The sequence below is a fragment of the Spinacia oleracea genome, chromosome 4 (genome assembly GCF_020520425.1).
Source record: "Spinacia oleracea cultivar Varoflay chromosome 4, BTI_SOV_V1, whole genome shotgun sequence".
Taxonomy (NCBI): Eukaryota; Viridiplantae; Streptophyta; class Magnoliopsida; order Caryophyllales; family Amaranthaceae; genus Spinacia; species Spinacia oleracea.
This window is the reverse complement of record NC_079490.1, coordinates 82,645,949-82,670,704: the sequence shown is the minus strand read 5'-3', so window position 1 is coordinate 82,670,704 and position 24,756 is coordinate 82,645,949. Positions and strand designations below refer to the sequence as shown.

At 37.5% G+C, this 24,756-nt stretch overlaps 2 protein-coding genes across 2 annotated transcripts; one reads left to right on the top strand and one right to left on the bottom strand.

The window, feature by feature from the left end:
* Positions 1-6,732: 6,732 nt before the first annotated feature.
* Positions 6,733-8,350, bottom strand: LOC110790895 (uncharacterized). The gene is made up of 3 exons (XM_021995650.2): positions 7,499-8,350; positions 7,286-7,404; positions 6,733-7,185 (listed from the first exon to the last, which is right to left on the bottom strand). The coding sequence occupies exons 1-3, from the start codon at positions 8,295-8,297 to the stop codon at positions 6,733-6,735; spliced, it is 1,371 nt and encodes a 456-aa protein (XP_021851342.2). The 5' UTR covers positions 8,298-8,350.
* Positions 8,351-9,454: 1,104 nt separating this feature from the next.
* On the top strand, positions 9,455-14,327 carry LOC130471663 (RING-box protein 1b-like). The gene is made up of 5 exons (XM_056841913.1): positions 9,455-9,483; positions 13,582-13,654; positions 13,802-13,901; positions 14,021-14,071; positions 14,164-14,327. Exons 1-5 carry the CDS (start codon positions 9,455-9,457, stop codon positions 14,325-14,327), a joined length of 417 nt encoding a protein of 138 aa, XP_056697891.1.
* The last annotated feature ends 10,429 nt before the right edge of the window (positions 14,328-24,756 follow it).

Sequence of the window (24,756 nt, the reverse complement as noted above, 5' to 3'; positions counted from 1 at the left end):
ATCATCATAGGGTAATTAAGGGAAAGGCCATGACAGAAAGACATAAAGCACGAAGTCAGCAAAAGCTGAGTACGAACAAGCTAGAATAACATTCTATCCTAACATGCTTCACTCGAATTAATAATAATCCACATGCAAAAGCCATTTAATAACAAGTAGTCATGGAGACAAGACGCGACATATGACACGACTCTTGACTCACAAATTATTTAAGAAGTAGCTTCGAACGGGTAAAAGAAAATATCAATAAAATGAAAGATAAAGGTGTTGGGAGCCCTCCAACCACCAAATTAAATAAAGGCCGGACTCCTACCGACAGTCGGGCCATACCGACGGAATTCCAGTGCATAAAAGCATAAAAACGAAAGAATAGAACAACTTGTATCATTCAAGGAGTACAAGTTTTCCGGCAAGACTCCCCCTATTTTTCATACTCAAGGTATATACGTTCCAAGAGTTTTGAAGCTCATTCGGGTTGCACTTTACGTTAATTTATGTTTTCTACACAAGGTGAACTCAAGATTCAACAACAGGGCATAACATACAAGCAATCAAACAATGACACTTTATTTTAATCCTTTAGGACTTGTGATCAAACATAGGACTCAAGTGATATTACTCCAATGGTTCCTTCTCAAAACACTGTTGAGATAACCCGACATTGCCAGTTAACAAGCGGGGTGTTCCCATAGCACGAATAGTCCTTAGTTCAATTCACATAAACTTCCCAAACATATTCTACTCGGCGGTAGAATAAATAACGCACTGCGGCATATCCACTAGGCTCGAAGTATGCTAGATATCCCGTACAATAGCATAACTATAAAAACTTTCATGTGAAACACTCATACATGCATATAACTTGAACAACATGCTTGACATAATTCAACGATTATAAAAGATCACAACATGATTGTCCACATAGAATTTATAGATTAAATAATAATTTACAACATGCTTGTTCACACATCAAACATGAATTCTCAACACTTTAAGTTTACATGATTCACAATTAATAAACATCACATAATCCTCATGGAATAGGTGGTCACCCTAGTCATGTACGTACCTTGAATACCTAAGTACGGGGGCCATTTTGCGAATCACGACTCAAAGCTAGAAATCACCTCCTATAGTTAAAATAAAGAAACTTAGTTATTATCCATGTTTACTAAATTTCCAGCAACTATTATAGATTCTAAAACCTTTGTTTTGATTAGAAATTAATCGTTCATTAATAAATTAATAGTCTCAATTGGTCAATTAAAGTCCTGGTACAAAAACATTGGCTTTTGGCCTTTAAAAATCATTAAAAATCAGCACTTTAAGGCTTTATATTAAATCTGAAAATTAAGTTTGATTCCCATAATTTAAATCATCATTAAATTATGTAAATCAATTGCCTATTAAGTTAGGATTAAAACCCTAGTAGTAACCAAATCATAAAAACCATGTTTTGATAATAAAAATTGACACTTTATTATTTTATTAAATCTGAAAATAATAACTCTTCTAATTAAAATCAACCTCATGAATTCAAATACGAAAAACATTGTAATACGGTGTTCATAACTATTCCCAACAGTTTAAATAATCAAAATCAATAATGATAATATAATAATCTAAATAAGGAATTAAAATAGGATAAAAAGTATACGGAGTATTTGGGATGACAACACACAACACACACGAGCACCTTGTGTGTGGGCTGGCAGCAAGAACGAACAGCATCAACGAGCAATAGGGGCAGCGCGCATGAGCAAGGGGAAGGGCGTGCACGAGTGCGGGAAAGGAGAGGCGAGTGCGAGTGAGGGCAGCGAGGGGCGATGCTGGGCGAGCACTCGTCACAGCAACAACAACGCACAGCGACAGCACGCCTGGGTTGGTGTGCGATGCGAGCGAGAGGAGCGAGGGGTGCGTGAGGCACGAAGGGAGAGAGGCGAGGGGTGCGTGCACGAGGCACAACACTCGACAGACACAACGAAGGCTGGGCGCAGCACACACGAGCAAGGCAAGGCACGGGTGTGCTCGTGCTTGCGGGTGAGGCCGGACGAAGAGAGAGAGAGAGAGAACCGAACGAGAGGAGAGGAGAGAGAGAGGGTTTAGGAGATTTTGAGGGGATCAAGAGAAGGGGAGGGTTATATTTATAGGTTTCTAGTCCTCATGGGCTTAGGTTTTAGGAATTTGAATTGGGCTTGCAATTGGGTTTAATTAGAAATAATTACTAGCAAGCTTTGTTTGGTTTACCGACGGAATTGGATTGGGCTCGGAATATAATTAAAATAGTTTTGAAATACGAACCAACAATTCCTAAATAAATAAATTCATTTAATTTATTTAATAAAAATATGGTTTTCGTACATAATTAATTATTTAAAATAAAATACATTTAAATCACAATAATTAAATTCATAAAATCCTTTATAAATACATTAAAATATATTTTTAAATTCCGAAAAATACGAGGTATTCCAATACAAATCTAGATCAGTAGCAAAAGGTTATAAACAAGTTTGCGGCATTGACTATAATTAAACATTTTCTCCAATTGCAATGCTTAAGTCTGTTCAGATAATCCTTGCAATTGCCGCGTTCATGACTATGAAACATGGCAAATGGATGTCAAAACTTCCTTCTTGAATGGTATTCTTGAAAAAACTGTGTTTATGACATATCTGGAGGGTTTTGTCGGTCCAAAGAATGCAGGAAAGTATGCAATCTCAAGAAATCCATTTATGGATTGAAGAAAGCACCAAGGAGTTGGAACATACGATTTTGATGAAGCAGTCAGTGCATTTGGCTTCACCAAGAATCTTGACAAGTCTTGTGTATACAAGAAAGTCACTGGGAGTAATATTGCATTCCTAGTCTTCGACGTTGATGACATACTACTTATTGGAAATGACATTCCTATGCTAAAGTCGATAAAGGCTTGGCTTGGAAAGTGTTTCTCAATGAAAGGACTTAGGAGAGGCACATTACATTTTGGGAATCAAGATCTATAGGGATAGATCTAAGAGGATGATTGGACTAAACCAAAGTACTTATATTGATAAGGTGTTAGCTCGGTTCAATATGATGGAAGCCAAAAGAAGCCATCTACCCATGACACATGGTATATATCTAAGCAAGACTCATTGTCCTTAAACATCTGATGAGCGCAGAAATATGAGTATGATTCTATATACTTCGGTTGTTGGATCTATCATGAATGCCATGATTGTACAAGGTCGGATGTTTCATTCGCACTCAGTGCAATGAGCAGGCATCAGTCAGACTCAGGAGAGGCGCATTGGACTACTGCCAAGAATATCCTAATGTACCTGAAAAGGACAAAGGATCAATTCTTGTCCTATGGTAAAGGCTATACGGACGCAAGCTTTCAAATCGACAGAGATTATTTCAAGTCACGGTCTTGTTTGTGTTATGCCTTAGTGGTGGAGCAATAAGCTGGAAAAGAGCTAAGCAAAGCACTATTGCGGATTCTACAACTGAAGCCAAGTACATTGTTGCCTCAGAAGCAGTAAAGGAAGCTGTTTGGATTCGGAAGTTCATAGAAGAACTTGAGGTTGTCCCCTCCATAAAGGCATCAATGGCTTTATATTGTGACAATAATGGAGTCATTGCCCAGTTAAATGAGCCTATGATCCACCAGAAAGTGAAACACATATTGCGGAATTTTAACATACTTCGAGAAATCGTTGAACGGGAATCGAAATTTGCAAGGTTGGATCGGACGACAACGTCGCGGATCCATTAACTAGACCGTTGCCACAAGTGAAGCACAACGTGCATGTAGCAACCATGGGAATCAAGCATATTGGAGAATGGCTTTGATTTTCTTAGTATTGGTTTAGAACATTTGTTGGAACTATGTTTAAAACTATTGGTTAACCATTTAATATTTATGAAATTATATTTTCATATTTATTTAATTTTGGTTTAGTATTAAATGATGAAGTCCAAGTGATTAAAAATAATTTAAATGAGATATCAAGATTGGATTCTTTGATAAAGAAACACCCATAAGTGGATTTGTGTAACACCCTAATAATTCCTTGCTTTTTATAAAACATTTTCCGACTTAAAACACAGGAATTACCAAGATATTACCGCCACCGTGATAACGGCTAAGGCTATTTACCAGAATTACGCAGCGGAATTAACTAACTTTCAAAACATAATAAATAAATAGTTAATGGTCATTAAACAAATTGGAACCTTGAGGCCCAAGTTCAAAATAATAAACCGTTTGAAATCCATTAACTGAAAATAGTAGTCATGACTTTAAATAAGAAAATAGAGTTTATAAATTACGGAAGAATAAACTATCAACTCGAATCCCATGATAACTTCTCCCGCAAGTTATCTCTACGAACCTGCTTTATTAAAATCTACTCCCCAGCAATGCAATTGCAATTGATGGATCATCATAGGGTCATTAAGGCGAAGGCCATGACCAAAAGACATGAAGCACGGAGTCAGCAAAAGCTGAGTACGAACAAGCTAGAATAACATTCTATCCTAACATGCTTCACTCGACAAAATTAAATAGTCAACATGCAAAAACCATATAATAAACAATTAAACATGGAGACAAGACTCGACACATGACACGACTCTTGACTCACAGTTTAATAAAAAGATAGCTTCGAACGGGTAAAATAAAGTATCCTCAAAAGGAAAGAAAGGGTGAGGGGATCCCACCATACACCAAATAATAATAAGTTGGACTCCTACTGACAGTCGGATCCTACCGACGGAATTCCAGTGCACAACGGCCTAAAAAGAAAGAATGAAACAACGTCTTGTATCATTCGAGGAGTACAAATTTTCCGGCAAGTCTCCCCCCATTGTTCATACTCAAGGTATATACGTTCCAAGAGTTTTGAAGCTCCTTTGGGTTACGCTTTACGTTAATTAATATATTATGTTCAAGGCGACTCAAGACACAACATACAAACAATTCAACAATTCAACAATGACACTTCATTATTTTACTTCTTTTAGAACTTGTGATCAAACAAGACTCAAGTGAAATTACTCCCATTGTTCCTTCTCAAAAACACTATTTGAGATAACCCAACATTGCCTATTAACAAGCGGGGTGTGCCCTTAGCACGAATTTTCCTTAATTCAATTCACATAGACTCTCCAACATATTCTACCCCTTGGTAGAATATATATATTGCTCACTGGCAATATTCAACTGGCTCAATGATTATGCTAGACATCCTGTAATATAGCATAATAATAATAACAACTTGCATGTGCACTACTCATACATGCAAACCAACTTGAACAACATGCTTGACATAATTCAACGATTATAAAAGTCCATAACATGATAGTTCAACAGAATCTATAAAGCATAATCCAATTCATAACATGCTCGTTCACATAGATTCAACAATAATAATAACATGCTCATTCTCAATATTAAACATGAATTCATGATAACATATTCATTCCCAATCATCAAACATGAATTCACAACAACATATAAGTTCACATGATTCGCATTCAACACTTCACAAAGTCCTCAAGGGATGGGTGGTCACCCTAGTCTTGTACGTACCTGGAATACCTAAGTACAGGGGCCACTGTGCGAATCACGACTCACTAGAAATCAACTCCTATAAACAAAACAAAACTAAATTATTATCCATGTTTACTAAATTTCCAGCAACTATTTAAGATTCAAAAACTCTTAGTTTAATTAGAAATCATTCATTAATTGGTAATTTAATAGTCTCAAATAGTCAACTCAAGTTCTAACATAAAAACATTGACTTTTTAGCTTTAAAACCCTTAAAAACCAACTTTTTAAAGCTTATAAACAATCTGAAAATTTAAGTTGATTCCCATAATTTAAATTGTCATCAAATTATGTGAATCAATCGCTCAATCAATTAGAAACCAAAACCCTAACAATGGTTTAATCCGAAAACATGTTTAGATTTCAAAAATCAACACTTTATAAACTTATTAAATCTGAAAACTATAAACTCAATCATCAAAACCAATCTCTTTAATTAAAACATAATAATAACCCAATACGGTGTTCACAACCGTTTTAATTAATCTAAACAACCCAAATAATTAAACTAATCACAATAATCAAATCAATTTAAAACTGAAATTTAATATTTTTGAAAACAAAATCTGATTATCCCAATTAACAACACACACCCACACAACAATTAATTGTGTTGTGCGTGTGTGCGTCGAACAAGCAACGCAACAATAATAATAACACACGCACCGCAGCACGCAGGCAGCGCGGCAGCGTGCGACGAAGGCGAGAGAGGAGGGGCGCTGGTGCGGGGCACTCGACAAACGAGCAGCAGCGAGCACGAGGCTCAGTCTTAGTTTAAAAAGGCTCAAGGCGCACTAAGGCGCACAAGGGCCCTGGAGCCTAGGCGCAAGGCGCAAGGCGCAGGCGCGCGCCTTTCGGATACAAGGCGCACAAAAATTCTAAAAAAGCTTGAAATTCAATGTAGAACCAAACTAACATATTTTCTACTCAAAACAACATGGTAATCATATTAGTAATGCATAAATGGACGAAAAGAAGCACAATTAGTTGCGAACATACTGCTAAACGACAAAGTACTTAGTAGAAAGTAGCTTAAAGTTCCACACAAACCACACAATCAACATAAAATAAATAAGTAGAAAGAAAAGCAAACACATGAGTTCTTCAAGCTTGATAGTAAGCATCCTAAAATGCTAGTACTCTATGTCATCATCGTCGTACACATCATCCTCTACTTGATAATCCTCATCTCCCGAGTCTCCACTTGTGTCCTCTTCCATCTCATCATCATCATCATCCAACAACACAACTCTATGAGTGGAGCTACTAGCAATCCCTTTACCTTTATCAACTCTTGATGATGATGCTCTAGTGGCATAGATAGGATCATTAGCTCCGGAGGCTCTATCAACCGCACCCCATGTCAAATCCTCACCATCAAATACAAAATCATCATCATTCTCATTCTCCTCATTATCATCCATCCTCCCAAGTAGCCACTCATTACTTTCATCAATCTCAGTTAAGAGAATGGGATCAATGGTGTCTTTCCTCGTGTACCGGCGAAACAAAGTTCGATTGTATTTCACATATACCATGTCATTCAATCGACTTTGAGCCAATCGGTTCCTCTTCTTAGTATGGAGCTGTTAGAAATAAAGATTATAATTTATAAGTAATTCCTCACATTATCTTATTAAATAATAGCATATTATTATGTAAATTTACTAACGCAAAGTTACTTACAAGTTGAAAAACACCCCAATTCCTCTCACAACCGGTAGCACTACAAGTGAGGCTAAGAACCTTTATGGCAAAATGCATGAGATTGGGAGTTGAATTTTCATACGAAGACCACCAATCCGCTATTGTAAAGAAAGTAAAAACATGTGTTAAAAGTCATAAAACATAAAACTTGATATTTAATTTATGTAGATCAATACTTGTAAGAGTGGTTACCTGGTGATTTGGTCTTCCTTTGCCTAATTGCCATGTTATGGGAAAAGAGTCCGGTGGCATTCCTAAATGATTCCAATTCATTAAGTATCTTGTCTTGAGTTTCCACATCCGGAACTATCCTTGCAATGCAATCATACAAACCCTTCACAACTTCCTCATCAGCAACTTGATCGGGTTTATCATAATGGATTTCCGGATTCAAATAAAATTCAGCCGCATTCAAAGGTTGATGAAGTTGAACATCCCACCTTTTATCAATGAACTCAAAATCCTTTTGATAGTGTTCAACCTTCATTGAAAAAGCCTTAGAAATAGCTTCCTTGGCCCTATCCATGGCTTCATAAATGTAGCCCATTGGAGGTTTTTTCTCTCCATCAACCATCCTAAGCACCTTCACAAGAGGACTTGCCAACTTAAGAGCATGAACAACATTCTTCCAAAAGTTTTCTTGCAAGAGAAAGGATGCTATTTTCTTTCCACCCGATTCCTTTGACCACTTAGAAGCACTCCACTCATGAGAAGTAACCATCTTCCTCAAGTTGGCCTTTTGTTTATGAAATTGAGCAAGAGTGACGAAAGATGTTGCAAATCTAGTAACCGCCGGCCTATGCAAATTTCTTTCATGTGTGAACTTCCTCATCATGTTCACAAGAGGGATATGGCTATAAATATAACCATTCATGAACTTACACTTTTTGAGTGCATTCTTGACCTTTGGAAGTTTTCCAATGTCTTCCAACATTAAATAAACGCAATGTGCGGCACATGGAGTCCAATAAAGATGAGGTCTTTGTGCCATAAGTAGTTTACCTACAAATTACAAAACCAAATATAACCATTTACAAGTTAGAGACAAAGTAAATCTAGGACTTAAATTCAACTAAAAAGTAAAGGGAGAATGATTATTTCTTACCGGCCTTAACATAGTTAGATGCGTTATCCGTCACCACTTGAATAACATTTGCCTCTCCAACTTCTTCAACCATGTCATCTAGCATTTGAAACAACAAAGTTGCATCTTTCATAACTTCTGAAACATCCATGGATTTTATGAAAACGGAACCCCTTGGAGAGTTGACAAGAAAGTTCACAATATCTTTTTGTGCAACCGAATCACGCCATCCATCGGATAAAATAGAGGACCCTTTTGTTGCCCACTCTTTCTTATGCTCCTCCATTTGCTTGTTAGTGTCCTCCACTTCTTTCTTAAGCAAAGGAACTCTAAGCTCATACATACTTGGTGGCTTCAAGCCGGGACCATATTGTCCAACTGCTTCAATCATCATTCCAAAGCTCTCATAATTAACCGCATTGAAAGCAATTCCCGCATCATAAAACCACCTAGCAATATGCCTACAAGTCTTTTCCCTTAACTCTTTGTCACAAACTCCAAAAATACCTTTCCTTTCCTTTCTTCCTTACAATATATCTTTGGGAGTAGAAGTGATAAACATGTCCAAGGGGCCTTTGTGCCTTGTTTTTTTAGGAAGATTGCTAGTCTTTCCACTTGTTTTACCACTACTACCCACTATCTCACAATCTTCCTCTTCCCCATCATCATCAACACCATCATCAAATTGAGGTATGTTTGGCATCATTTGACTATTTGCCTTATCTTGTGCCTTTTTAATCATGAAATTCTTGACTTTCTCCCTTACATGTTCGGGACAACTAGGACATTTCAATGCATTTCTAAATCCTCCAACCAAGTGTTGTTTTAAGCGATAGACTCCTCCTTTTGTTACTTTACCACAAAAGATACATGTCCAATTATTCTTATTATTAGGATCCGGTTTTCCATATTTTTTGGTCGGTTCTTGAACACCGGATGATCCCGTTGATGGAGTGTCGGTATTAGAACCTTCCATAGTAAATTAACAAGCTGAAAATAGGAGAATAAGCTTATATTATGCTAGCTACTGCCTACTCTAAGCAACCAAAAAAAACTTCCTGACTATGACTCATGACTATGCAACTACAAAAAAGTAATTAAAAATAATAATTAAAACTAATAATTAAAACAGAAATTAATAGTAAAAGTTTAAAACAGAAAAAAAAATTAAAACAGGAACAAACATGACACGCGGAAAAGAACAGAGAAGAAGAGAAAAACGGAAGAAAAAAAATAAAAAAAAATAAAAAAAAAATTCAAAAATTTCGAAAATAAATCCCCTCAAATTAACAGGAAAAAACCAAAAAGGAAGAGGAGAAGAGAAGGACAGAAAAACGGAAGAAAAAATTAAAAAAAGAAATTAAAAAATTTCGAAAATAAATCCCCTCAAATTCAAAAAAAAAATCAAAAATAAATTCAAAAAAATCGAAAGAAGAAAGAAGGAAGAAGGAAGAACAAAATTAAATTCAAAAAAAGGAAGAAATAAGAAAGAAGAAGAAAGATAAAAAAAGAAGAAGAAGAGAACAGTAGAGTAGCAGACATACCTGGAGCTGTGGAGGAGAAGCCGGTGTCGCAGGCGGTGGAGGAGAAGCCGGTGTCGCAGGAGGTGGAGGAGGAGCCGAGGAGGCCGACTCGCCGAGAAGAACGAAGAGAGGACAGAGGAGAACGAAGAGAGGAACAGAGGAGATTTGTTTTCTCTCTCCTTGGGTAGGTGAGTAAGTCTCAAACTCTCTACTGACATTGAAATCTGACCGTTAGATGTCACGTGTGGGGCACGTTTTTTCATTTTTAAAAAAAACAAGGCATTTAAACCCTGATAGCGCCTTGTGACTGGAAGCTCTAAAGGCGCAGCGCCTTGAGCCTTGCTGAAGGCGCGGTTAGGCGCGCGCCTGGTGGAGTGTGATGTGCCTTGGCTGCTCTAGGCGCTGAGGGCTGCGCCTGACTGAGCCTTGCGCCTAGGCGCGCCTTGGGCGATCAGCTCTCGCTCGCTCGCGCGCCCTCAGCGTGCCATGGCTTCGCCCATCGCCCATCGCGCACAGCGTTTGACACAAGGCAGGGCTGCTGCCTTGTGCTCGTGCGCCATCGCCTTGCTCGCTGCATTCGTACCGCGTGGGCGACGAGCTCCCTTGCTCGTCGTCGCACGCCCGCACTATACAACACCCCTTAAGGGTAACACGTAGCGTCCATTGCTTTGTGCGTGCAAGTTATATGAGCGAATCGCATAAAATTAAAAATTTTATTTTCAAAATTAATGACAAATTAATAAATCATATTAATTTCATAATTTTAGGGCGAAAAATCGAAAATTTATTAATTAATTGATTTCCGATTAACATGGATTCAAGTCTAGGTCATAAAAATTTAAAATTTAACACAAATTTACAATTTTTATGGTGGTTTTTAATCATAGGTATCTAATTAAATTATTAACTAATTATGAAAATCAAATTAATTCTAAATTATTCCAATTTTCAACAAATTAATCATAATTACAAATTAGACTGCATAAATAACAAGGCTAGGCATTCAAACTTGTTAAACATATACAGTAGGTCAATCAAAAATTCAAGATTTATCAACAAGAATCGCAAATATTTAATTTAACATCTTAAATTTACAAAATTTTGCGTTCGAAAAACTAAAACCTCCGAAAAGACATAGTTAGGCTTCGAATTTGAGAATTCTGGGTTCGACCGAAAAATACCCTTTTTGTCAAAATTTTTGAATGCCTTTTACATGCGGAATTGACACAAAAATCACTCGATTTGGATGAGTAACGAAGAAACTGCCGAAAAACTGCGTACATATAATTAAATAAACGCAATTTGCAATTAATTAACAATTACGAAAATTAATCACCCCTTTTAATTCTTGCAAATTTGTAATATTTAACCATGCTTATGCAATTTAGATTATGAAAATAATAAGAGGCTCGTGATACCACTGTTAGGTTATGATACATATGACAATACATAAATCATGCGGAAAAACCATAAAGCCAGGAAAGCATATTATTTACACATAATCATTTAGCATAGTATAGATGCATACACTTTGTAGCGTGCCTTCCCTAGCTGCGCCCGAACCGAACAAGAACAAGTCTTTAGGACTCCAAGTGTCGTCCCTCCGTAGATAGTCCACAGTACGTCCGGATCCGCCTCAAGATTGACCAACTAGAATCGCCCTTAAGGTGCTTAAGAATTTTCGGCTATTATTGTGCAAGTGTATGGCTGAATTTTCTTTCAAAAACTTACCCTTTGAATACTTCAATCGTTTTTATAAATTATGACCCTAGGCCCTTATTTATAGAAGTTTGGAAAGGGAATTGGAATCCTAGTAGGATACGATTTAATTAAACTTAGAATCCTACAAGGACTCTAATTAATTAAATAATCCTAATAGGAATAGGAATTTAATCATACACCAAATCCTAATAGATTTAGGAATTGTGCATGGACACAAACACACACGCACGGAGCCACGAGGGAGCCCGCACGCGTGCGCTCGGCCCACGCAGCCCACGCTGGGAAGCCTTGGCGCGCTGGGCCTGCCTTTCGGTGGGCCTGGCTCTGCCTTGGGCTGGGCGTTGGCGCGCGTCTTTTCTTGTTGGGCGATGGCCTGGCTTCGTGCTGGGCCTTCGTCCGGCAGGCCTCGTCCGATGCTTATTCGTACGATACGCTTCCGATTAAATTCCCGGTTCCGGAATTCATTTCCGATACGAACAATATTTAATATTTCCGATTCCGGAATTAATTTTCGTTTCGAACAAATATTTAATATTTCCGTTTCCGGAACTATTTTCCGATTCCGATAATATTTCCGATTCTGACAATATTTCCGTTTCCGGCAATATTTCCGATTCCGGCAATATTTCCATTTCCGATAATATTTTCCGATACGTACCATGTTTCCGTTTCCGGCAACATCTACTACTTGGATAATATTTATATTTCCGATACGATCCATATTTCCGTTTCCGGCAATATCATCGTTTCCGGAGTATTCATTTCTTGCTTGTGACGATCTCAGCTCCCACTGAAACCAAGATCCGTCGATTCCGAATATCCATAGATAGAGTATTTAATGCCATTAAATACTTGATCCGTTTACGTACTATTTGTGTGACCCTACGGGTTCAGTCAAGAGTAAGCTGTGGATTAATATCATTAATTCCACTTGAACTGAAGCGGCCTCTAGCTAGGCATTCAGCTCACTTGATCTCACTGAATTATTAACTTGTTAATTAATACTGAACCACATTTATTAGACTTAACATTGAATGCATACTTGGACCAAGGGCATTATTTCCTTCAGTCTCCCACTTGTCCTTAGGGACAAGTGTGCATTTCCTAATTCCTTTGTCGCTCGATGCTTGCTCTTGAACATAAGGTAAGAGTTGTCATCCTTATTATGTCCAGAGGTGTTTCTCGGTTTCAGAGTTCAACTGATCAAATAAACAGATAATCATAGCCTATGATTCATCCGAGCACGGCCATGCATTTCACAGTTTCTAGCTCTCCGAGTGGCCTTGTACAACTTTTAAGCATCTCATCCCGATTTATGGGAGGACAATCCCAATCTTGCGATCTTGAGATTAGACTTCGTTTGATAGGTGATTTCCTGAGCGTTGCCTTTATAGCCTCCTTTTACGGTGCGACGGTTGGTCAACGTCAAAGCAACCAGTTCTCAAACAAGTAATCTCAAATCACTCAGGTATTGAGGATTTAGTGTCTAATAATTTTAATGAAATTTACTTATGACAGATTTTCATCTCTTACAGTAAAGTTTCATAGGTCTGTCCGATACTAGTCTTCCCAAAGTAAGTATCTATGCAAATGATTATGACATTGCCATGTCCACATAGTTCAAGAAACAGAACTACTAGTCATCTTGCATTCTAGTCGTATAACGTTTTCTATGCGTCCAATTTTATAGAAAACTCCGACCAGGGACCACACTAGTAGAAAAAACCCTTGTTGCAGCCCTCTTATTGAAGGGGGCATATAGAAATACGCTTCAACAACCAATCAGTCAACGCGGGTCAAACATTATAAAGAGTTGTTGAAGCGAACATTTTTATTGTTCGCTTCAATAGCAATTGTTGAAGGGGGCATTAAATGTTCGCTTCAACAAATAATACTCGCATATACCCTAATTTTTAATTCTCTCTCCTCCTCATTTCTTCTGTTAGCCTAAAAGATTCAATTCTCTCTCTTCTCTCCCGGTTCAAAACTCCTCAAACCATCCGCCCCTTTCCATGGAAGGTCTATCTTCTCTCCCTCTCCCTCTCCCCCATTCTTTATAATTTCAAAGAAGGTGTCTTCATAACTAAATTTTTCTGTTAATTTTGAATTATTGTTCTTGGGAATAGAGATTGGTTATTGGTGTCAACTTTTGTTCCCGCCGGCTAGGGTTCGAACGCTGCTGCTGGCCCATCTTCATCTTCCAAGAAACCGAAGCGTTTCCAGATCAATAAAATGGAACGCCTTTTCAATTCTCTCTGGGCTTGGGGTAATTATTATTTCTATAACCCCCCATTTTAGTGTCAAATATCTTCATAAACCCTAACTCTAATTTAATGGAGGATTTTCTACTGTTTTTTGTTGATTTTCGGGGTCAATTTTTGGCAGATATTGAGGTCGATAATTGCGCAATTTGTAGGAACCACATCATGGATCTCTGTGAGTTCTTTTTCCTCAATTTTTTAGGGTAATTTATTTTAAAGGTTTTTTTCGAAAATTGATTTTGATTTGTTGATGTTGATTTTGAATAGGCATTGAGTCCCAAGCGAACCAGGCGAGTGCTACCAGTGAAGAGTGTACTGTTGCTTTGGGTATTCTCTCTCCTATTTTTTATTTTTATGAATTCCTCTTGATTCCTGGTCTTTTTTGTTGTGCTAAAACTGAACTTCAAACTAGATATCTTGAATCTAATTGAAGAAAGATTATGAGAATTTGGAATTTCAGTATGTTGCCATATATGTTTATGATTGGCAGCTAATTTTGAGTTTCCCATGTGTTTGGGTGTGTGTGTCTGCCCTGTGTGGTTTCGGATAGGCACTGTGTTTGTGTCCATAGTAGACCATTTTCTTGATGTAAAGATGTAGAGAAATGTTCATTGGGGTGGATTGAATGGAGCGTGTTTAGTAGGATGACTTTTCCTGATATGTATATTATTGTAGCTTTGATAGATGCCTAGATAACATTGTGATGTTGGAGGAACGAAAATATGGTTTTTATGATTACCTCAGCTGAATGATTGGTAAGTTTGAGAGTTTGTTGGTTATTTTTCTTATTAGAATTTTTGACCTAGACAAATCAGGTGAATGAATGTAGCTTGGGACCTGCAACTCTGCTAGAGAGCTACACATGATCATAATTTGTGTGGTGAGCCTGTCAATAAAGCTATGAATATAGCTTTTTCGATAAAATAGGAGAATATTTTCTTTGGATTTGATGCTTCAATAAGTCTTAATTGTTTCTTATTGGAATTTGATGCGTTTCTGGTTACTGTGCTAACAAGGAAATTTTGGTGCTCCAACTGACCATTGGCTGATTATGGCAAAAATAAATTGAATCTTTGAAACTACTTCTATGATACTACGCATATACATCGGACTTTATTTTCTCGATCATTCTTCAAATACCATGAATAATATCTAGAAATTAGGTGTCTTGAATGGTGTTTACATCACCTTTACGTTATGTTATGTTATGTTATTATTTTTCATAACTGCGTGCAATGAATAAGATAGCTTAATATGTACTTGTTCTCAATTGAATTTGATTATGGAGTCTCTAAGCAATTAGCCAAATGAACTTAGTATTTTTTTTTATTTATTGTTGATGATGCGATGTAGTTTGACTCGAGTTTGCTTTGATATTGATCTTATTTAGCAAGTGTCTGATTGAATTTCGGAGATAAAATTGTTAATTGTAGATCGATATGATGAGTCCCAGGTAACTTCTCTTTTCATCTACAACTTAATTACTTAATCAAAGTTTCGTGATTTCATCTATAACTTTGTTTGGATTCTGATTTTGTTTTTTTTTTGAAATATTCAAAATCATGTTACGCAACTGAAGTCAGATCAATTGATCTGCCCCCTCTGGTTCTAAAAAAATTATTTTGGGTAGTCCTTCACTAACATGTAGACATAGTAAATTAGTAATAATATATTAAATTTGACGAGAACAATTGGGTAGTCGTTCACATAGTCTGAAAATTAAAATTAGAATCTATAAGAATTTAAATACTGCCTCTATATATTAAAAAGTGATACACTTGTAAATAAAATTTGGTATTGTTAGCATGAATTCGTATTAGTGTTCCCTTGAATTGTGTTTTGCTACCTCATTGAACGCCTGTTTGTTTGAGTATTTCATTCTAGTATGAGAATTTCCTTGAGGTTATGCAGTTATATAGAATTTTAGATCTAATACTGCTGCTATCTACTAGAAATGAAATAGGCCCGAAAAACAGGCCCAAACAGATAACTATAGTCTACGTAGGAAAAACAGTGAGACACTGTGCCGAGTCGTTCGTAAGGGATATACCAGTTCAATACATATTCTAACACCACCAGCACCTAGCAACTAGTTAAATATGTTGAGTGCGTAGCTTTGTATGTTGAAATGTTATTGAAGTTGGAGTATTACTCATCAATCATGTCATGTCCAAATAATTGAATGGACATGAGGTTTTGACTCATTTTATGTCTTTGTGTTGATGTGTATGTGTGTGTTTGAATTTGGGTGCTTTAGTTTACTGGTCCAGTGGGACCCATAAGGCCTTAATACCAAAATATGCAAGTCTGATTTAAGTTAATATACCCATAAGACCAGTTAAGCCAAGTTATGGTCCACTTTGTTACCATGTCTCCTGGTGTAGATGAAAGTCACCTCACAAGTTCCATCAAGCAGTTTTGATGTCAGCCAAGACATCAGCAAACTCATGGCTGAGGTTGTCTTCAACTCCTTCTAGCATGAACTTGAAAGCCTTAGCATCCAGCTCAACGTGGAGCTTACAGAAGTTGGATCTATGAGCCAAAGCTAATCCTCCTATGACTTCTAACTCCAATTTAGCTGCACTTCTTGCTTGAAGTTTGATAGAGAAACCCTAAGCCAAACTCCCTCGTACGTCATTCTTGAATATCCCTCCCACCCCCTGGATTTTATATGTTCTTTGTGCAAGTAAAAACCTTTATCATGCTAGTGGTGTAGGAGTGAGCTGAGCTATAGGAACTGGTTACATGAATATTCATGTACTCCGCGTGTCTTATATACTTCCTCTGTTAGCCGTAGTGAAAGAGTGTGCTAGAAAAGCTAAACTCAGAGCTGATCAGAGTACTCTAATTGCAACAAGAACAACCACCACAACTGTCGGCGCCAATCACGGATGTCCCCAGTCATATTCTGAAAACCCATTTTACAACCAATTTGTTCAGAATAACAATTCGGTTGGTAATGCTGATGGTAGCTTGTTAGAAGACGAACTTACATATTTGTACAAACCTTTCTTGATGACTTATCATAATGGTCCTGTTATTAGTACTACAATTAAGCTGAAACTGTTGTTGAAGAAGTTTGTGGGATTAATTCAAGTAATAATGATCTTGATCTGTTCATTGATCAGCAAAACTCGCAACATCATCAGCTTCATTTAAGAAATTTCCAGATCAGTCCCAAACAGAGTTCCTCTGCTGTTGGTTGTGTCTATAAGAAGAAGTAACTACCACATTAATTTCGTCTTTATTTAGATTAATCAAAGTGATTAAGTACTTAATTTGCTTTTAATATATTTTTTTAATATTGCAGGAAGTTTAAAGATACTTTGGAAGAACTGTCAAGAAATGATAAATAGGCATGGCGTAATTTTGGTAATGGTCAAGGGAAGCGTAGGCCGAATAATCGAATTGTAGATTCAAATATTATTTTTGTGTGAATTTATATTGTAAAATTACATTAAACAATATTATTTCAATATTAATGTGAATGAAGTATTTATTGTTTACAATTGTTTATTTTATCAGTATTATGGTTCTTCTATTACCTAACAAAGAAAATTAAAGCAGAATATTAGTGGTGGTAGCCCAGCTTATGTGCTGTTGATTAGGATTGCTAGTTGGGGTGGGCAACACAATGTTTGCCTCAACAGGCTTGTCTGTTGAGGGGGGCAATTTAATGTTCGCCTCAATAGGCTTGTCTATTGAGGGGGGGAATTTAATGTTCGCCTCAACAGGCTTGTCTGTTGAGGGGGGCAATTTATTGTTCGCCTCAATAGGCTTGTCTGTTGAGGGGGGCTTTCAAAAGCCCGCCTCAACAAATATCTTTTTAGGCAGGCCAAGCCCGCCTCAACAGATCTCTGACCTGTTGAAGCCCCCTTTGTCGAAGCGGGCCATGTTCGCCTCAACAAGCCCAAAATTCCCCCCTCAACAGGGGTTTTTTCCACTAGTGCCATTTTCAACTTTTGACATTCAAGTTCACTTGATAGACATTTCTTAGTCACAGGACTGGTCCTGACAGTCTATCTTGAATATATCGTCAAATTGAAGGGACTCATCATTTAATAAACCACAAATTAAATGGAAAAATGAATTCTATTCATTTATTGTGAATGATTAACCAATAATGTTTTACAAAGATTTAAACTCTAAAACTTTAAAACATCAAATAAGGACATCAAAGTCATTCTCCAATATGCTTGATTCCCATGGCTGCAGTGTGCGAGTTGTGCTTCGCCTGCGGCAGAGGTTTAGTCAATGGATCTGATATGTTGTCATCAGTTCCAATCTTGCTTATCTCGACTTCTTTTCTTTCAACGAACTCTCGTAGAAGGTGAAATCTACGAAGTACATGCTTGACTCTTTGGTGGTGTCTAGGCTCCTTTGCCTGTGCAATAGCTCCGTTATTATCGCAATACAGGGCTATTGGTCCTTTAATGGAGGGGACTACACCTAGTTCACCTATGAACTTCCTTAGCCAAATAGCTTCCTTTGCTGCTTCATGTGCAGCAATGTACTCCGCTTCAGTTGTAGAATCCGCAATGGTGCTTTGCTTAGCACTTTTCCAGCTTACTGCTCCTCCGTTGAGGCAGAAGACAAACCCAGACTGTGATGTGAAATCATCTTTGTCGGTTTGGAAACTTGCATCCGTATAGCCTTTAAAAATTAATTCATCATCTCCACCATAGACCAGGAAGTCATCTTTGTGCCTTTTCAGGTACTTTAGAATATTCTTGGCAGCAGTCCAATGTGCCTCTCCTGGGTCTGACTGGTATCTGCTCGTAGCACTGAGTGCGTACGCAACATCCGGGCGTTTACATATCATAGCATACATAATTGAACCAATCAATTATGCATACGGAATCCCATTCATTCGTCTACGCTCATCAAGTGTTTTTGGGCACTGAGTCTTGCTTAGAGTTATTCCATGAGACATGGGTAGGTAGCCTCGCTTGGAGTCTGCCATTTTGAACCTATCAAGCACCTTATTGATATAAGTGCTTTGACTAAGTCCAATCATCTTTTTAGATCTATCTCTGTAAATCTTGATGCCCAATATGTACTGTGCTTCTCCTAGATCCTTCATCGAAAAACATTTCCCGAGCCAAATCTTGACAGAGTTCAACATAGGAATGTCATTTCCGATAAGTAATATGTCGTCGACATATAACACTAGGAAAGCAATTTTGCTCCCACTGACCTTCTTGTATACACAAGATTCGTCTGCGTTCCTGATGAAACCAAAGTCACTGACTGCTTCATCAAAACGTATATTCCATCTCCTGGATGCCTGCTTCAATCCGTAGATTGATTTCTTTAGCTTGCATACCTTTTTAGCATTCTTTGGATCCTCAAAACCTTCAGGCTGTGTCATGAACACAGTTTCTGTTAAAACGCCGTTTAAGAAAGCGGTTTTGACATCCATCTGCCATATTTCGTAATCGTAATATGCAGCGATTGCTAACATTATCCGAATAGACTTTAGCATTGCAACTGGTGAAAAGGTTTCATCATAATCCACACCGTGGACTTGCCTGTAACCTTTTGCAACCAATCTAGCTTTGAAAACTTCAAGTTTCCCATCCTTGTCCTTTTTTAGTTTGAAAACCCATTTGCTTCCAATGGCTTGGTAGCCATCTGACAAATCGACCAAATCCCATACTTGGTTTTCAGACATGGAGTCTAATTCAGATTGCATGGCTTCTTGCCATTTCTTGGAGCTAGGGCTCGTCATAGCTTGTTTGTAAGTCGCAGGTTCATCACTTTCAAGTAATAGAACGTCATACCTCTCGTTCGTCAAAATACCTAAGTACCTTTCCGGTTGAGATCTATATCTTTGCGATCTACGCGGGGTAACATTTCTAGATTGACCATGATTCTCACCAGATTCTTCTAAAGATCTCTGAGTTTCATCCTGAATGTCATCTTGAGCATTCTCTAGAGTTTGTTGTTCGACTCGAATTTCTTCGAGGTCTACTTTTCTCCCACTTGTCATTTTGGAAATGTGATATTTCTCCAAAAAGACACCATCTCGAGCAACAAACACCTTGTTCTCAGATGTATTGTAGAAGTAATACCCCTTTGTTTCCTTTGGATAGCCCACAAGGATACATTTGTCAGATTTCGGATGAAGTTTGTCTGAAATTAATCGTTTGACGTATACTTCACATCCCCAAATCTTAAGAAAAGACACATTTAGGCTTTCCAAACCATAACTCATATGAAGTCTTTTCGACAGCTTTAGACGGAGCTCTATTTATAGTGAGTGCAGCTGTATTAGTGCATGTCCCCAAAATTCTATTGGAAGTTCGGCCTGACCCATCATTGACCTGACCATGTCTAGCCCAATAGTATGGATTAAACCCAATAGTTCAGTTTCTCTTTCTCCAACTTTAGAGAAAGGTTGCTTTGTCATTTTGCCAAGTAAACATGATTCGCACTTACCATAATCCTCTAAGTCAAATGGTTCTAGAATTCCTTCCTTTTGAAGTCTTTCTATGCGTTTCAAGTTAATATGGCCTAATCGACAATGCCACAGATAGGTGAGATCTGAGTCATCCTTTTTAGCCTTTTTGGTATTTATGTTATAAACTTGTTTGTCGTGATCTAATAAATAAAGTCCATTGACTAATCTAGCAGATCCATAAAATATCTCTTTAAAATAAAACGAACAACTATTGTCTTTTATTAAAAAGGAAAATCCCTTAGCATCTAAGCAAGAAACTGAAATGATGTTTTTAGTAAGACTTGGAACATGGAAACACTCTTCCAGTTCCAAAACTAGCCCAGAGGGCAACGACAAATAATAAGTTCCTACAGCTAATGCAGCAATCCGTGCTCCATTTCCCACTCGTAGGTCGACTTCACCCTTGCTTAACTTTCTACTTCTTCTTAGTCCCTGTGGATTGGAACATAAGTGTGAGCCACAACCTGTATCTAATACCCAAGAAGTTGAATTAGCAAGTATATAGTCTATAACGAAAATATCTGAAGATGGAACGATTGTTCTGTTCTTCTGATCTTCCTTTAGCTTCAAGCAATCTCTCTTTCAATGCCCCTTCTTCTTGCAGTAGAAGCATTCGGATTCAGAAGTGGGTTGACTAACCTTCCTCTTTTCAGACTTGGCGCCAGTTTGCTTAGTTGGGCTGGCCTTGTTGCCACCTTTCTTAGCATTCCTCTTCTTTCCAGATTTCTTGAACTTGCCCCCACGCACCATAAGCACATCTTGCTTATCACTTTTGAGCGTCTTTTGCGGTCTTCAGCATACCGTGAAGCTCAGTGAGCGTTTTGTCCAGACTATTCATATTGTAGTTCAGTTTGAACTGATCATACCCGTTATGAAGAGAATGGAGGATGGTGTCTACAGCCATTTCCTGAGAGAATTGCTGATCCAGCCGACTCATATTCTCAATGAGTCCAATCATTTTGAGAACATGTGGACTTACGGGCTCGCCTTTCTTAAGCTTGGTCTCAAGAATTTGCCTATGAGTCTCGAATCTTTCGACTCGAGCCAGATTTTGGAACATGTTCTTTAACTCACTGATGATCGTGAAAGCATCTGAGTTGATGAACGTTTTCTGCAGATCTGCACTCATGGTGGCGAGCATTAGACATTTCACATCCTTGTTGGCATCAATCCAACGATTGAGGGCTGCCTGAGTGACCCCGTCGCCTGCGGCTTCGGGCATCGCCTCTTCCAGGACATACTCCTTTTCTTCCTGCATAAGAACTATTTGCAAGTTCCTTTGCCAGTCAAGGAAGTTTTTCCCGCTCAACTTCTCCTTTTCGAGAATTGATCGAATGTTGAATGAATTGTTGTTTGCCATAGTTAAAACTACAATTGAAAAGAATAAACAAATAATAACCATTCACAGTTTCTCTTAATGAACTTAAATTCTAGCATACATGCATAATTCAATGTTCATTAAGCATTTTATTCAAGTTATGTGTTCCGGCAGGTGTGAATAAAATGATTCCAAGATCCTAAAATCCATTGAAGAATTAAGCACAGTTTGTCGACTCAATCCTAAAATATTTTAGGTAAGCAAAAACCTTTTGCAAATAGTCTAGAAACTATTCTTGGTTGATAGGCACGTCTAAGAACTTATTAGGTAAACCTATCGATTTTGCCATGACATAAAAGGACACCTTACTTATATCGTTGAGTTTCACCAAAACTAACATGTACTCACAATTATTTGTGTACCTTGCCCCTTTAGGACCAATAAGTAACACCTCGCTGAGCGAAAACTATTACTAGATTGATGTAAAGGATATCCAAGCAAGTGTATATTTTGGCATGGCACCTTTTAACTCAATTTTTTTTTAAGTTTGGAACTTAAGGTTCTTACTATGTTGGTTAGATTTTAAGTGAACTAAAATCCTTAATCATGCAACATAATCAAGCCACAATCTCATGCATAATTAAGACATATTTAAAGCAATAAATAACTTAAAGCATGCATAAGATAAATGTGATCTAGTATGGCCTGACTTCATCTTGAAGCTTCAACTTCAAAGTCCGTCTCAAAAATCTCCGTGGGAGGCACCATTTTCTTCAAATAGGATAAGCTATAATTAAACTAATTACAACTATTTGATGGTACGCAGACCATATTTGAATTGAAAAACAATTTTGGTACTTTAGACCAATTACATTCAAATTAATGGTACGCAGGCCATATTTTCTATCCTATTTGGGCCATACTAGTCACTTCATAACCTGCAAAACAGTACATATACAATATATACCATTCACCCATTCATTATCATGAATGGCCCACATAGCTGGTTAGTAAAACACATTATGCATCACATAAACATTTGCAGCAATTAATCAAGGGCACCAATAATCTACAAATTATTCAGTCCTTATTAATTCTAATCAAGTTGTTTTAACCTTAAGGATTTGTAGACCTAATCAAGAGTTTATGACTAAAAGGGCTCCCACTTAAACCAATAAATTCATATGCTTTACTAATTTTAAACATAAAAATGTATTTCTAGTCTAACCGGAAACATACAAATTTAATTAAAATTTAAAGCTCATATAAATTTATAATTGAATCCACATATATAATTTATTTTCAGTCGTATTTAAATTAATTCATGATTTTAATTTTAGTAAAATAATTAGAATAAATGAAATTTATTATAATTATAATATTCAAAATTAAAATCCAAGAAAATAACTTAAATTATTAATTTTAAAATTAATTAAAATTACGTAAACTGAAAATTTCAAATTAAAATTTTAAAACTCGACAATCGTGACATGACGAGCACTTGGGCTTGCGCCCAAGCCCCGTCGAGTGCACGACCCATCGATGTCCATGGCACAACGTCGCAGCAGCCACGCGCAAACGCAGCAAGACAAGCCACGCTTGCGCGCAGCCTGCCTGCCCATAGCATCGCAGCAGCTACGATGCTCCTCGCTCGATCGCTCGCTCGCTCGATCGCTCGCTCAAGGCCACGCGTTGTGGTGCGCAGAGCAGCGATCGCTGGGCGACCAGCTCTCGCTCGCTCGCGCGCCCTCAGCGTGCCATGGCTTCGCCCATCGCCCATCGCGCATAGCGCTCGACACAAGGCAGGGCTGCTGCCTTGTGCTCGCGCGCCATCGCCTTGCTCGCTGCATTCGTACCGCGTGGGCGACGAGCTCCCTTGCTCGTCGTCGCACGCCCGCACTATACAACACCCCTTAAGGGTAACACGTAGCGTCCATTGCTTTGTGCGTGCAAGTTATATGAGCGAATCGCATAAAATTAAAAATTTTATTTTCAAAATTAATGACAAATTAATAAATCATATTAATTTCATAATTTTAGGGCGAAAAATCGAAAATTTATTAATTAATTGATTTCCGATTAACATGGATTCAAGTCTAGGTCATAAAAATTTAAAATTTAACACAAATTTACAATTTTTATGGTGGTTTTTAATCATAGGTATCTAATTAAATTATTAACTAATTATGAAAATCAAATTAATTCTAAATTATTCCAATTTTCAACAAATTAATCATAATTACAAATTAGATTGCATAATTAACAAGGCTAGGCATTCAAACTTGTTAAACATATACAGTAGGTCAATCAAAAATTCAAGATTTATCAACAAGAATCGCAAATATTTAATTTAACATCTTAAATTTACAAAATTTTGCGTTCGAAAAACTAAAACCTCCGAAAAGTCATAGTTAGGCTTCGAATTTGAGAATTCTGGGTTCGGCCGAAAAATTTTAGAATGCCTTTTACATGCGGAATTGACACAAAAATCACTCGATTTGGATGAGTAACGAAGAAACTGCCGAAAAACTGCGTACATATAATTAAATAAACGCAATTTGCAATTAATTAACAATTACGAAAATTAATCACCCCTTTTAATTCTTGCAAATTTGTAATATTTAACCATTCTTATGCAATTTTGATTATGAAAATAATAAGAGGCTCGTGATACCACTGTTAGGTTATGATACATATGACAATACATAAATCATGCGGAAAAACCATAAAGCCAGGAAAGCATATTATTTACACATAATCATTTAGCATAGTATAGATGCATACACTTTGTAGCGTGCCTTCCCTAGCTGCGCCCGAACCGAACAAGAACAAGTCTTTAGGGCTCCAAGTGTCGTCCCTCCGTAGATAGTCCACAGTACGTCCGGATCCGCCTCAAGATTGACCAACTAGAATCGCCCTTAAGGTGCTTAAGAATTTTCGGCTATTATTGTGCAAGTGTATGGCTGAATTTTCTTTCAAAAACTTACCCTTTGAATACTTCAATCGTTTTTATAAATTATGACCCTAGGCCCTTATTTATAGAGGTTTGGAAAGGGAATTGGAATCCTAGTAGGATACG

Coding starts and splice junctions, on each gene's coding strand:
- LOC110790895 (XM_021995650.2), bottom strand. CDS start 8,297: ATGGCACAAAGACCTCATCTTTATTGGACTCCATGTGCCGCACATTGC. Junction 7,405..7,498: donor AAGGAAGACCAAATCACCAG/GTAACCACTCTT, acceptor TCTTTACAATAG/CGGATTGGTGGTCTTCGTAT. Junction 7,186..7,285: donor ATTGGGGTGTTTTTCAACTT/GTAAGTAACTTT, acceptor TATTTCTAACAG/CTCCATACTAAGAAGAGGAA.
- LOC130471663 (XM_056841913.1), top strand. CDS start 9,455: ATGACTCATGACTATGCAACTACAAAAAA. Junction 9,484..13,581: donor GACTATGCAACTACAAAAAA/GTAATTAAAAAT, acceptor TTCTTCTGTTAG/CCTAAAAGATTCAATTCTCT. Junction 14,072..14,163: donor GAACCACATCATGGATCTCT/GTGAGTTCTTTT, acceptor GATTTTGAATAG/GCATTGAGTCCCAAGCGAAC.